This window comes from Hordeum vulgare, chromosome 6H, assembly GCF_904849725.1.
Source record: "Hordeum vulgare subsp. vulgare chromosome 6H, MorexV3_pseudomolecules_assembly, whole genome shotgun sequence".
NCBI lineage: Eukaryota > Viridiplantae > Streptophyta > Magnoliopsida > Poales > Poaceae > Hordeum > Hordeum vulgare.
In genome coordinates this window covers 215645420-215659834 of record NC_058523.1, presented here as the reverse complement: position 1 = coordinate 215659834, position 14415 = coordinate 215645420, and the positions used below count along the sequence as shown (strand labels likewise).

General features: G+C 48.8%; 1 protein-coding gene across 2 annotated transcripts; it reads right to left on the bottom strand.

Moving 5' to 3' along the window:
* Positions 1-943: 943 nt before the first annotated feature.
* LOC123402607 (early nodulin-93-like) lies at positions 944-12901 on the bottom strand. Of its 2 annotated transcripts, XR_006611312.1 has the most exons (5): positions 12665-12901; positions 10884-10945; positions 10732-10807; positions 1920-2171; positions 1227-1257 (listed from the first exon to the last, which is right to left on the bottom strand). XR_006611312.1 is itself a non-coding variant. In XM_045096539.1 (4 exons), the coding sequence occupies exons 1-4, from the start codon at positions 12726-12728 to the stop codon at positions 1166-1168; spliced, it is 294 nt and encodes a 97-aa protein (XP_044952474.1). In that variant the 5' UTR covers positions 12729-12866; the 3' UTR covers positions 944-1165. The 2 variants fall into 2 exon arrangements, 1 of the variants encoding a protein (XP_044952474.1); XM_045096539.1 differs by lacking the exon at positions 1920-2171 and having other exon boundaries at positions 944-1257; positions 12665-12866.
* Between the last annotated feature and the right edge of the window lie 1514 nt (positions 12902-14415).

Genomic DNA, 14415 nt, shown 5'->3' with positions numbered 1-14415 from the left:
TTAAGCAGGTCTTGAGACTGATCTTGAGAATGCCAAAATCATGGATTATCCTATCCCACAGCTGAGTGGAGCAAGGCTGGAGGCCTTCTCGATCCAGCTAGCCAGGTTTCTCCAACGTCCTTTGTTGATCACCAGTGGTTGAGGTGAACTGCTATTGTTCAACAGTTCAAGGCCCCTAAAGCTTGCTACTCAACGCCTACTCCGACGAAACGGGATGCTGGGATAAAATGCCGTTCTCAGCCTGACATCGACGCTGGAGTCTTGCCAGTGCCCACAAGCTGTGATGGCGCCTCCTCTGAAGATTGGGAGGCCAACACAGCCCCAGCACACCCACGTTCTGTGATTTCCTACCTAGTTGCTGGCCTTATGGCAAATGTAATAAGCTGGATAAAAACTTTAGTTTGCTTTTGCTTTCTTTTCGTGGAACTACCCCTATGAGGGGGCTGATGTTGTTCGACACTGTTTTGGTTTCATTAATGAAATGGAACCAGGGAGAGTCCTTTGTGTTCTTCTAAAAAAAATATGTCTATATACATCTGTATGTAGTCCATAGTGAAATCTCTAAAAGGTCTTATGTTTAGAACAGAGGACAAATGAGCTGGTGAGTCTCCTAGTTTTCTTTCAGCAAACTTATCGACGATGCAACTATTATTTGATGCAATAAAATACACCATGATGGCCTCACCTAAAAATAAATTGGAAAGAACTGCAGTGCATCTTGGTCCAGACTAAGGCGATAGGCCTGGGCTTTCAGTTAGACTAAACCAATTGGTTTGGTTCTTCGGTTTTTCGAAAGATTTGGTCTTCCAAAATTGCTGACCGATCGATTCCTTGGCAGATCGAAAAACAAATTAGTTTGGAACTGAAATCTCGGTTCAGTTATCAGTTTAAAGTTTTATAACTAAACAGAACAGAAGTAGACTAACAGCATAACATGCAACAGTTTTAACTAAGCATTGCATCTTTTATTCCACTTCCAATTGGGAGCAAACGGGGACCACTGCCCTAGCAGGCAGCACCTCTCTTTAGTCTTTACACTGCAAGGTTAGGTACAAAATAAGTCTGAAACTGAAAATCACCATACAGTCATGCATCACCATTCATGGATGAAAGGGAGGAGAGTTCCATGCGATTCACATCAGCCTCAGTTCTGTACAGTCCTGGATCATGTCGACTTGTCGATCCTCCCAATGGTGTTCTGTCTCGCGTTTCGTAGGATGGTTTTATCTGCGGTGATGAAGAAGCCAGCGATACAGGCTGTCCAATAAAAACAAGGATACTGTTTTAGTAAACTTACAATTGTGTTGCGTGAGCATGACAAACAAGAATGATCTAACTTTTTGAGCTACGGATGACCTTGAATAGTGGTAAAACAATAGGCATGATCTTTGAACAAATCACTATGATCGATCTGAAGTACGATAGCAACTTCTACTGATAATTCAGTGCGAATAAACAGACATAATCACATAAATCTAGCAAAACGTGTGGAGGTTGCAATGATTCCAAATTTGCACCTTAAGCGAAGAAATAATTAGGAGTGAAAATCCTGTACCAGAAATTGTGCAAGAACTCACTAGTTGAATTAAGATTTAAGAGGCAGCCCTTGTGTAAATTATTAACCTCTAGACAGACAACAAAGATGTTGCATCTACTGTCAATTCTAAGTAGGAACAAGTTGCACTCGATCTTGGTCCAGACTATGACAATAGGCTGGGCGTTCCGTTAGACCAAACCGATCAGTTTGTTTCTTCTGTGTCAGAGGCGTGGGTCTCATCACTTAGTCCATTAGGGATAACTAGTAAATATGCCTGCACGTTGCAAAGGGAGAAAAGGTGACTTGGCACCCTCGTACTAAAAGAATACTGCGTGCAAGGCACAAGAATTAGTCCGTGCAGGTGTGGTAGAGATAAAATAACCTAAAAGAGTTATCGAGCGCAAATGTTCGTTGATTTGCCTTCCAGCGAGATGTGCTCTTGCACCATCAGATTCCCCTACGCAGAGTAGATGCATTTCTTAATATTTAGGTTGACATGGAAATTGTTGATGTGGTCACGCCAAAAATCCTGCTTCTTCCCTGCTAATCTCTCTCTCCATACAGATGTGGCCATTGGCCAAAGTGTGTTTTCTCTGTCGGAAGTTCCAGTAACAGACCGATTTTTCCAGTCCCCCTGAAAAACATTACCGTTTGAAAACAATTGGATGAAGAATAAAGATGGTTGCATTGATTTGATTATGTGAACGAAGAGAAGAGAATAATATATGTAGATATGATGCCACAGTAGCGTACCAATGTCTAATCAACCGTGCCAGTGTTCACCTGTTCCAGAGTCTACCTTGCTACTCCCAACAAACAGCTGCATACACATTTCCTTGAGCGATCGTATGTAGGCTACGCGACTGGTCGTGTCTTCCTTTTTAGTAGGGGATGATAGGTCAGGAAGGACCAAGAGCTTTTATTAAACATAATATAGCAGTCTCAGTATATAGTTCAGTAGAGGAGAGGGAAAGCACAAACAAATTCGACATTTGCAGGAAAGACCTCAAACCTGTTAGGAAGTATTAGTCTAGGAGTCCTTATTAGTCTATTAGTATTAGTCTAGGAGTCCTTGTTAGTCTATGTTTACTTTCCTTGCACCTCAAGTCTTGTGTAATATATATATGCCCCTTGGGCCTTCAATAAACATAAGTTGCTTTCCTAACATGGTATCAGAGCTTAGGTTATTTTTTTGGGGCACCGCAACTCGCCCTCCTGATCCAATCTCGTCTCGCTCGCAGCGGGCCTCCCTGGCCGATCTCCTCCACCCCAATCGCAGCTACCGGTCCCACTCGAGCTCGTCCCGCTCCTGGCCGGGGTCGAGGCTGCTGCTCCCCGTCCCGCTGCTGGATCTCGCGTCAACGCCAGCGCTGGCGGATCGCATCCTCCTGCTGCTACCTCTCCTGCAGGCCCGCAGGTCTTCTGCAGCTCTCCCTGGCCACTGGCTCCCGATCCAGTTTCTGGCGCGGGCCTGTTGGATCCCGTCCCCATCACCGCCATCTGCCTAACTCCCGATCTCGTCCAAGCCTCCCGATCTGTCCATCTCGTGGCCGGAGGGAGCCGTCTCGTGGGAAGCAGGCCAGGCTGGAGGGAGCCCCTCGATCTGTCCGTCTCGTGGCTGGAGGGAGCCCCTCGATCTCGTCCAAGCCTCGATCCCGTTGACTAGTTGCTTTCTAAAAAAAAAAGAGCAAAAAAAAAAAAACAGGTGACTCTACTATTGATGACTTCTATGCACAGAGTTCTGCTATCTGGCGCCAGATCGATTCTCTCCGCACTGTTGGTTGTCGTACTTGCCCCTGTTGCCAAGCTGTCCAGGCCAACTTGGAGTTTCATCGCGTCTACGAGTTCCTGTCTCGGCTCCGTAAGGAGTTTGAGCCCCGGCGTGCTCAGCTGTTTGCTCGTGGCCGTATTTCTCTCATGGAGGCGCTTTCTGAGATTCGTGCTGAGGAGACTCGCCTACGTGGTGCTGGTTTACTGGAGGTTCCCTCGGTGCTCGCTGCTCGGGCTACTTCTACGCCACATGCTGCACCGGCCCCTTCTCACTCGAGTGCTCCGCCGCTCTTGCCCACTCCTTCTGGAGGCTCAGGTCGCCCCCGTCCACATTGTAGCTACTGCAACAAGGATGGTCATATTGAGTCCCACTGCTACACGAAGAAGAAACACTTGCGCCAGGCGCAATCATCATCTACAGAGACTTCGTCATCTACCTCGACAGCTTCAGCCATCGCTTTGACTGAGCAGGATATTCTGCGACTTAAGCGTCTGCTCGCGGCTTCAGGTTCTTCCTCGACGGGTACTGTTGGTATTCTGACTCAGGCTTCCCGCACTGAGCAACCACCTCCTACAGTCAGGACCGTCTCACGCACACTCTGGTTGGAATTGGCCTTCGCCGCCATGATATTATTTTTTTCTCTTCCGCTGCTATCATCCCTAATCTAGTGTGTGTTTTCTAGTTTTCTACATTTTCCGCTGCTTCCACCAAATCCGTTGATATTTTGTGTTTTCTCATGCCATGCGAGTCCACCATACCTTTGTCCGTCGGCCCTTTCTCCGGTCCTGATCCTTTCTATGCAACTTTTGTGGCCTACTTGCCCTTGTTGTTTTCTATAGGATTTTCTGGACTTCTTTTGCATTGTCAATCTACGTCCATCATGCCTTAACCGCCGAGCTTCTTTCGCCGTCGGTTGTCGTGGACTATGATTTTCTGCACAATGTTTTATTCTCTTGATGTGCCATCTTCTTTTGACAACCCATCTTCTCTTGATACTTTTGTTGTATCTTCAAGTGATGCGGTGTCTTCCTCTGATGTGCCATCTCTTCGGTGTCTTCCTCTTGATGTTTCATCTTCTTTTGACAACCCATCTTCTCTTGATACTTATCCTGTATCTTCAAGTGATGCGGTGTCTACCTCTGATGTGCCATCTCTTCGTTCTCTCCTTCGGCGACTCGACAAGTTTTGAAGACTCTTCATGCTACGACGACACTCTCAAGACGCGGATTTGGATTATCATTTTTTTTAGTATTACACTTCTTCAAATGCAATGCTATTGCATAAGCTTTGCATTTGAGGGGGGTGTTAGGAAGTATTAGTATTAGTCTAGGAGTCCTTATTAGTCTATTAGTATTAGTCTAAGAGTCCTTGTTAGTCTATGTTTACTTTCCTTGCACCTCAAGTCTTGTGTAATATATATATGCCCCTTGGGCCTTCAATAAACATAAGTTGCTTTCCTAACAAAACCGAGATCTAAAAACGCAAGCGGGTCCAAGTCGTGCTACAGGTCGTGTTGATCGATTACCACTTGGAAAATGGTGTCTGCCTTCCTCCGCAACCTTCTCCTGGCCTCGGCAGAGCGGCACCTCTGTTTTACGCTAGCACGTAAATGCTGCTCGCCACCTCCTTCGTGCGAACAGTGACATTGACGTCATTGTGGGATTCTTTCCATGGGTCACCGCTATGGAACTCCTGGTCTGTCTTTTGTGCACGAGTCTCGAGCTCCCCGCTCTACTCTGCTCCCTCGGCCTACGACCATCGGGCAAAGAGTCTCACACGCTGCAGTTGCCCATCGACACGGAAGGAGTTCCACGAGCTGGCGCGACCGTGCTGATAGCCCACACAGAGTGCCTCATCAACCAGGCGCAGCTGCTCAAGGTCTTTCGTGCCTTCAACCATGATAAAAACAGCTACATCTCCGACCGCCAAGCCCGCATGCTCCGTGGCGAGGTTGGGCCAGCCGCTCACATTCGATTCGCTCAAGACCATGACACTGTTCGGGATAGGTTGGCGGACACCTTGGTGGCCAGTCGTACACAGGGCATCGTCAGCGGCAGTGATGGGTATGACCGATCTCGAGCTCGATGGCCCGCTCTGTTTCCTCGGTTCGTGGGCAATGAGTGAGGAATCTCGTATGCTGCTGATGGCCATCAACGACAACGGCACCGGAACTGCTACATCTTGATGTGGGACACGGCCGAGGAAAGCAGACGAGGAAGAAAGAATAGGGGGCATGGATTGGGGAAGGCGGAGAGGAAGAGTCTGGCTCAACTCAGAGTATTGTGTGACGACGGACGAAAAAAGAGGCGTGAACATCTGCCCTCGCATCGGCACTGGGGAAGCCAAGCTTCAAGAGGAACTTGCAATTTCCTGAGGCCGGGAACGTCGAGCGGCTACCCTCGCCACGCGAGAATGACGGGGAGTCACGACGCATGGTTTCTACGTGAGGGGCGGGGGACGTTCGGACGATAAAGACAAAAAAAACTAAGACCCTTTTTTTCACTTGCGGGTGGCATTGGGGTTAAATTTCAGCAACACTGGGAGCAATTGCGATGACATACTGAAAAACAGGTCAAAAACAAGCCTGCCTTCGATATTAGGTAGAGATTAGTAAGGATATCCTTTTGTTAGGGAAGTGACTAGTTCACTTAGAAAGATAAAGATATGCTCTCTGTTAGGGAACTCGAGATTCTATTCTTAGGCATCAATCGAGTCTTCCCAAAAGGGACACCATGTGTGACACAAGGATTATGGAATAGATGAGAATAAACTAGTAAAGACACGGTCTCCGTCCCCAACCTTCTCTCTCCATCATCCTCGACACCATGGCCATCCAACCTTCGCACCTCGGAGTTGTGCCCCCAATTGTGTCATGTTCATCGGTCTTAGGACTGGTACCAATCCTAGCACGTGACGACTTGGTATGAGACGTACCCATCCTTAGCACATCCCACCACCAACCCCATGGCCTCCCTTGCAGAGATTATCAAGCTCCAATCCGAGAAGCTTTTTGTGCAGAAGAAAGAATTTGAGGCAGATATTGAAGAGCTCAAGGAGCAAGCAGCAGCCAACAGGACAGGTTACCATTGTACGTCTAGAGAAGGGCAGCCCTAGTGAGACCTTCAACAAGAGGAGCACACCCAGGACAAGCACAACCGCCACCGCAGTCCCTCCTTTGGTCTAGAGGAACATGCCAACGCCTACGAGAAGCGGGAAAACCGGCACCTACTAGAAACCGATGAGTGCGACCTACAACAGCAGCGGAGGGAACTCGAGCAGTAGAGATGGAGTGCCCTCCAGAGGCAGCCATGCGACCAATCGCAAGGGCAGCAGCGCACGCAACAGCAGTGGTAGCAAAATGCTCTCCAGCTAGGGTTGTGCAGCAACGTGGATTGTGCCCTCCCCTGTAACAACAACCACTCGTCTTCCCAAGCCACCAGCAACGCCTTTGTTTCATGCATCCCTCCTCCATAGGACAGCAGCAACATCAGAGTTCATTGTGGCTGCAGCAAAGGATGAGCCACTCCTTGCAACCCTCGCTCCAAAGCCTAAGGATAAGCTTGGGACTTAATGGTCGTGTGTGGGGTGCAGACGAGGGAGAATGCCAAGCTCCATTGCCCACTTGGCAATCAGCTCAGTGGCGTCCCGGTAGTTGAAGACCTTAGTAATTGGGAAGCAGCTGATCATTAGATTGGATGCGGATGAGTATTGGACCGTCTTGTGAGATGTCATGAACATCCGGTAGATGATCTTTTCTATTTGTGGGCACCGTGCCTTGGACTCGGAAAGCAACTTGCAGTTGATCCTCATGAGGAGTAAGAGCAACGTAGCATCGCGAATCTCCACTCGATATGGTTCACCTATGGTGCAGATGGGACTCATTAGAGTTTATTTGCTTTCCATTGTAATGCTACTCTATTTGAACTAGTAGCTCTGGCTACTTGGAGTTTATTTGGAGTCTCCTCATCTTCCGGAGGACCACCCTTCTTATCCCAAACTGGTGTGGGAGCTCTGCCCGCAGATAGATTCCTCGAGAGATTGCAGTCACGTGTGGAAGTGGCACATCCAGTCCATCATCTCATCCAAAGTGGCATTGTTGAGCCGACGACAATGTTGAGCGGCGGTCGGCGACCACGATAAGATCTCAATTTGTCCACTCTCGACCTTGCGGTTGTTCCTCCAAGACGACTCGGGGCTGCGTTGGCCGCCGACGACAATGTTGAGCGGCGGTCGGCGACCACGATAAGATCTCAATTTGTCCACTCCTGACCTTACGGTTGTTCCTCCAAGACGACTCAGGGCTGCCTTGGCCTTGAAGGACTCGAACTGGCCCTTGCTCTTGCCCTTGTCGTACTTCATCTTGTTGCGGACAGCTTCTTTGCCAGTAGCATACTTGTTGGCGATGTCAAAGAGCTCACGAGTGGTCCGCGAAGACTTGCATGCCATCTTGTGATTGAGTTCCTTGCTCTTGAGGCCAGTGGAGATGCGGTGATGACATAACCGTCCTCGACATTTCGCGAGGAGTTCTTCACCTTGGAGAAGCGTTGGATGTACTCCCAGAGGAAATCACATTCTCCCTAGGTGTAGAGTTGCGGGTCCTATTAATTCCTAGGCTTGTTGTAGGTACCTTGGAAGTTGTTGACGAAGAGGGTCTCGAGGTATTTGCAGTCCTTGAAGTCGTTCTGAGGCAGAGTGGTGCGCCAGGCTAGAGCCGAATCAGCCAAGTTGAAGGACAGGTGCCGGATCATGACATAGTCGTTGCCGCTAGCAGTCACGCACACCGTGTGATAATCAGCCAATCAGATGTCTAAGAGAGCCTCACATGTGCACTTGTCGATGTTATTGACTCAGAAATGTGGCCAGGATACTGCCGCACGGATACAAAGGCCAAATGTCTTCGGCCCCACGTATGTCATACCCGGAGGACCCCAGGAATGATGGGGCTCGTTGATGCAGCAGTAGCTATTGTCGTGACAACGATGAGGTTGTCTCCCTCCGGGTTGTGATAGACTCGGCATCTTGTCTCAAGGGTGTCTTGCACGTCATGGTCTGGCCCGAGTCGGCAATGCACCCACCCAGCAAGACAATCAATTTCCTCTGCTTGGTGATGAGGACGGCGCCGCACCAAGAATGTGGCATGTGCATCGCAATAGGGGCTGAGTCAAGACATGGCTGGTCCCTTGAGGCAATGTGATGACGACAAACTAGAATGATGAGTGCCTCCAATGCGTCGGCTCGGCGGGGAGGGCCGAGCGCTCCGAGAACTCACGCTCCGACAAACTAGAATTATTCGTATGGTGCCTTAGATCCAGGAGATCACAAGCTAGGGTGATGCACATCAAAAAGAAATCTTGAACCGAAGCCCATTTCAGTGCCTTGGTTGAATTGGTATTGGAGCCCAATTCAATTCCTTGGGCTGAATATCTACATCCAAACAACAACAACAAAGCCTTTAGTCCCAAACAAGTTGGGGTAGGCTAGAGGTGAAACCCATAAGATCTCGCGACCAACTCATGGCTCTGTCACATCGATAGCAACCTTCCATGCACCCCAGTCCATGGCTAGTTCTCTGGTGATATCCTTCAAATCTCTCTTAACGGACTTCTCCCATATCAGATTCGGTCTACCGCGACCACTTCTGACATTATCAGCACGCTTTAGCCGTCCACTATGCACTGGAGCTTCTGGAGGCCTGCGCTGAATATGCCGAAACCATCTCACATGATGTTGGACAAGCTTCTCATCAATCGGCGCTACCCCAACTCTATCTCGTATGTCATCATTCCGGACTCGGTCCTTCCTTGTGTGGCCACACATCCATCTCAACATGCGCATCTCCGTCACAACTAACTACCGCACATGTCGCCTTTTATTAGCCAACACTCAGCGCCATACAACATTGCGGGTCGAACCACCGTCCTATAGAACTTGCCTTTTAGCTTTTCTGGCACTCTCTTGTCAAAGAACGCCAGAAGCTTGGCGCCACTTCATCCATCTGCCTTTAATTTGATAGTTCACGTCTTCATCGATGTCCCCATCTTTCTGCAGCATTGACCCCAAATATCGAGAGGTGTCCTTCTGAGGCACCACTTGCCCATCCAGGCTAACCTCCTCCTTCTCGTGCCTAGTAGTACTGAAACCACACTTCATGTACTTCGTTTTAGTTCTACTAAGTCTAAAACCTTTAGATTCCAAGGTTTGCCTCCATAGCTCTAACTTCCTGTTGACCCTCGTCCGACTATCATCGACTAGCACCACATCGTCCACAAAGAGCATACACCATGGGATATCCCCTTGTATATCCCTTGTGACCCATCCATCACCAAGGCAAAAAGATAAGGGCTCAAAGCTGACCCCTGGTGCAGTCCTATTTTACTCAAGAAGTCATCACTGTCGCCATCACTTGTTCAAACACTTGTCATAACATTATCGTACATGACCCTGATGAGGGTAATGTACTTTGCTGGGACCTTGTGTTTCTCCAAGGCCACCACATGACATTCCATGGTATCTTATCATAGGCCTTCTCCAAGTCAATGAACACCATATGCAGGTCCTTCTTTTGCTCCCTGTATCTCTCCATAAGTTGTCGTACCAAGAAAATGGCTTCTATGGTCGACCTCCCAGGCATGAAACCAAACTGATTTTTGGTCACGCTTGTCATCCAAACAAAGCCTAACTAAATTCGGCTCACCAAAAGTGATGACCGAATCAGGTAAGAGAATTTTCGGTTTTGGTCAGGGTTCTTCTGGTTCGGGACTCCGGTTCTCGGTTAATATGCCCACCCTATAAGGCCATATGCTCAGGAAATGCATAGAATTATTTCACCCATCTCACTCCTCACTGGCCAGCACAAGATAATGACATGTAGCAAACGGAATTTTCTTTACAAAAGTAAAAGCTTCACAAATTAAAGAGCTAAATCTAATATCTCACCTCTTATTAGTATATGCGCGTGTAAAAGAGTCAGGCATGAAAGAATTGCAGAATGTTTTTTGCTAGACGAGAATGTTATGTTTTACATCAAAATGACGAGCCACTCTAACAGGTTATGTAAAATTAATCCAATCTAGAGTAGATAATTATACACACATAGGAAACGGCGGTAAAAATGGTAAACTGGAACACATAATCGCACCCCGAAGCTGCCAAAGTACATGAGATTGGTCAAAAATATGAAAAAGAAATATGTATGTCAATTATAGAGAACCAGTGCATTGAAAATTACTGAAGACTAGCATTGTTTGTGAAAACAGGGCCAGGTGGCATAAGAAGACATATGGCCATGGATGCAACTGAATAAGGGGACATTATGATATTGTTGTATGCAAAATAAGGTCTATATGATGTTGGCAGTGCATGACATTAGACTACAGCCAGAACTACACTAGCTCGGCAAAGACAGTTTTGAGTAGCTCAGTACCTGCCGATATGATGAGTGCTTGTGCGGTGTAGTTCAGATTATGCTTAGCCCAAGGAAGGACACGGCAAGAAACCAACTGCACAAGATCAAATTTAACAGAAGTCAGAATATATGCCAGTATGCACACAAGAATTCAGCACACAAATGCGCACCGTGGGAACCGCAACCACAGTACCAGCAATGGCGGCGTTCTTCGCTCCCAACACGACAGCCTCTGCAACAAGATAACGCAGGAAACAAACATAAGAAGGAGAAAGCACAAAATTGCCAGAATTGCCTACGTGCCACTGTATATCAACTTCGCAAACAAATTGTGCTGCAAATTGGGACCTTAGATGAAGGAAGGCATGCAACTACACAATCCAGGCAGCAGTGGCGAGTCCAGTAGGTGGGCTTCATAGGGCTCTAGCCTACCCTCCAGGAAAATGAATTTCTTTTTTACTACTACTACTCTTCTCAGCTCAGCCGATCAGCTCAACAGCAGGCAAAAGCACATACGCAGGACTGCCCACACCAAAGCAGCGAGCAAACACTCATCCAGCTCCAGGCACGCCGCAGGCACCGCTCATGCTCCAGGTCGAGGGCTCCAGACCTAGGTTGGTCGGCGTTTCCAGTAGTATTCATTAAAAAGGTACAAGAGAGTTGTTCGGTTAATTAACAAAAACCCGGATAAAAACCGTTACAACACGCTTCCAGCCGGGCACCATTAACACACACTGATCCCGAGGCCATGCACCAGGAGAGCTGTCGACCCAGTCACCCAAGCAACCCGAAGCCGACACCCGCCCTATAATCAAAAAAGAAGCCGCCGCTCCGGCATCCACGCCGACTCCGAGGCCACGTACCAGGGGAGCCGCCTGCCATCCCACCCGAGCAACCAGAACCGACACCCTACAGCCATCCCATCACCACTGCAGGGGGCAAATCCGGACACGTTTGGCCAGATCTTGCACCTGCACATCAACTACAACAAAACCCACCAACGCACCAAGCGTCCCTGATGCGACCGAGGGCCGGTGCACCGCCGATGAGGACCCGCTCCTCCGAGCTCCAACGGTGGAGCTGGCCACGCAGCCATCACGCTCGCCGTCGCTGAAAAAGATGTCCGGGGCCACATCCCCGGCGTACGAACACCCGAGACCCTCCGCCAGCTGGCGCAACCCCACAGCGGCCACACAGTGAGAACACACCCGATGCATAGCCACCGCGCGTGCAGCACGACAGATCCACGCCGCCCTGCATCACCCCGTCTTGTGCGTGCCCGCCGTGCCCACGCACCACGTCCGCCGCATCTGCACCACATCGGCCGCATCTGCGGTGGAAGTGGCCGCCGTGAGCCCGTCGTCGCGCCGTCCTCCTCACGGGCTATCCGCACGGGCCAACGCCGCACGATGCGCCCGCTCGCTCCTGCTCGCCAGTTCCGCCCACGATGATGGCTATTTAGCTAAGTACATTCAAAATTTGGTCCAAAATTTATTATTTTTCAAAAATCCTAGAAAAGTTCTAGTAAATACTAATACATGTTTTCAGTGCTAATCTGAGAAAATCCTAGCTTATTTGGTCAAAAGAATTACAAGATGATGTTGTTTTCTTCAAATAAGTGTTTCATTTTTTTTCCATTGACTTTGAACCCACCCTCTATTTTCGTCCTGGATTCGCCACTGCCTGGCAGCCACGAGCAGAGAAACGAATACAGATTAACCCATGGACAGATCAGAACACTATCAAGGAATCATCTTCCGCTTCCCACACTGAGCCTGGAAATCATGCATCAGGGAATCCAGGCAGACACGAGCCCGCTGCACGAACAAGAATCTATCCATCCGGTTGGACCAAAGAACCGCGTTTGCCGCCTTGGTTGCCCGATGGATCTGGGATTGTGTGGGCCGGCGGTGCAACTGAGAGAGGAAGAGGAAGAGGGCCTTTGGAGTACCTCGGACGGCAGCGCTGGATTCCTCTTCCTTGGGGGATCGAACTAAGAAGTTCCTGGCTGCCATGGCTCCTCGCTCCGTTCTCTCCCTGGGGGCTTCTTTTCCCTGCAGCTCTCTTCCGATTGAACGAAGCGGGGACAAATTCACTGTTTCGACCTTTTTCTAACTTAAGCACGATCTGACCCTATGTCTAATTCTTTCCAGATCCGATCTTTTTTCTACTGTTGTTGTCTTTGACCGTAGCATAGCATATCATTACCGTCAAAGCCTTTGGATATACTCCTCTCTCCGGTAATTAGTACTATATTTTTTCCTTTTCTGTCAGTCAAACTATTTAAACTTTGACTAACTTTATTAAAAAAAGTGCTAGCATTTATGACATTAAATTAGTATCAATAGATTTGTTTTTACATTAGGTTTCGAAATATATCATTTTCATGCCATATATGTTGCTACTATTTTTTATAAAGTTGGTTAAATTTTAAAAAGTTTGACTAAATCTTTACCTCTCCCCTAATAATAAAGCGCGCAGCGCTTCTGCCATACGTCGCGATAATTTTGCAAAAACACCCCTTGCTTTTCTGATAATTAATCCGCAGTACGTTTTTAAGTTAGAAAAAAGCCTTTCGTTCCGTTCCCCGGCTTATCCATTGCGGTCTTCAGGAGTGGGCTTCTCGCCGGCGGTGGGCGAGGAGGCGATGGGCTCGGCCGTCTCGGAGAGGGTGTCGAAGCAGAGCATGGATGCTGTTGAGGCATAATTTATGCCTAAGTAATTTTGGTGATTGATGACAGTACCGTACAGGACTAATCGTGTGTGTCAAGGTTTCAGGCAACATTCGTCAACGGCACAAGACGACACGACTCCTCTCTTCGGGAACGGAAGCACGGCGCTATCCTAGATTCTCTTCATTTGAGTCATAGGAAAGCCGTACTATTAAGAGGGGATCCGTAGTGTAAAGGTTTGGGTGGAATCTATCTTTGCACACGCACACCTCTATTTTCTCCCTTTCCTTTATCCTTGGAGCGGCCCTCGCCGGTGTGTTCTTTGCGTCTCGGCAAAATGGTCCCCAGCGGTAGTACCGCTGGTCCCAGCGGTAGTACCGCTGGACTGCCAGCGGTAGTACCGCTGGCCAGCGGTAGTACCGCCCCTGGTCAGCGGTAGTACCGCTCCAGGTGCCTTGTTCCACCTACCTAGCGGTAGTTCGTGAACGGACCCTTTTGCGAAGACTTTCTCGGCGGTAGTAGTGTTTTTGCACTACCAAGGGCCAGCGGTAGTACCGCTGGTCCCAGCGGTAGTACCGGTGGAAGCCCCAGCGGTAGTACCGATGGTGCTAGCGGTAGTACCGCTGGAAGCCCCAGCGGTAGTACCGCTGCATCCAGCGGTAGTACCGCTCCTTCCCAGCGGTAGTACCGCTGGATCTCGGGCAGAGAGTGGGAAAACGGTCTGAATTTTCCCCCCACTATATGAAGGGTTCTTCTAGCTGAGGAACCCTATCTCTTACCTCTCTAAGCTCCATTGTTGCTCCACAAGCTTAAAAGTGCCCGATCTCTCTCCCTAGCCAATCAAACTTGTTGATTCTTTAGGGATTGGTTGAGAAGGCCTAGATCCACACTTCCACCGAGAGAAAAGTTGATTCCCCCACCTATCCCTTGCGGATCTTGTTACTCTTGGGTGTTTGAGCATCCTAGACGGTTGAGGTCACCTCGAAGCCATATTCCATTGTGGTGAAGCTTCGTGGTCTTGTTGGGAGCC

What these genes read in the sequence shown, in the direction of transcription:
- LOC123402607 (XM_045096539.1), bottom strand. Translation starts at nt 12,728, where the DNA reads ATGGCAGCCAGGAACTTCTTAGTTCGATCCCCCAAGGAAGAGGAATCC. An exon ending in ATCCAGCGCTGCCGTCCGAG is followed by an intron (nt 10,946 to 12,664) that starts GTACTCCAAAGG and finishes ATCTTGTTGCAG; the next exon opens with AGGCTGTCGTGTTGGGAGCG. An exon ending in AGCACTCATCATATCGGCAG is followed by an intron (nt 1,258 to 10,731) that starts GTACTGAGCTAC and finishes TTTATTGGACAG; the next exon opens with CCTGTATCGCTGGCTTCTTC.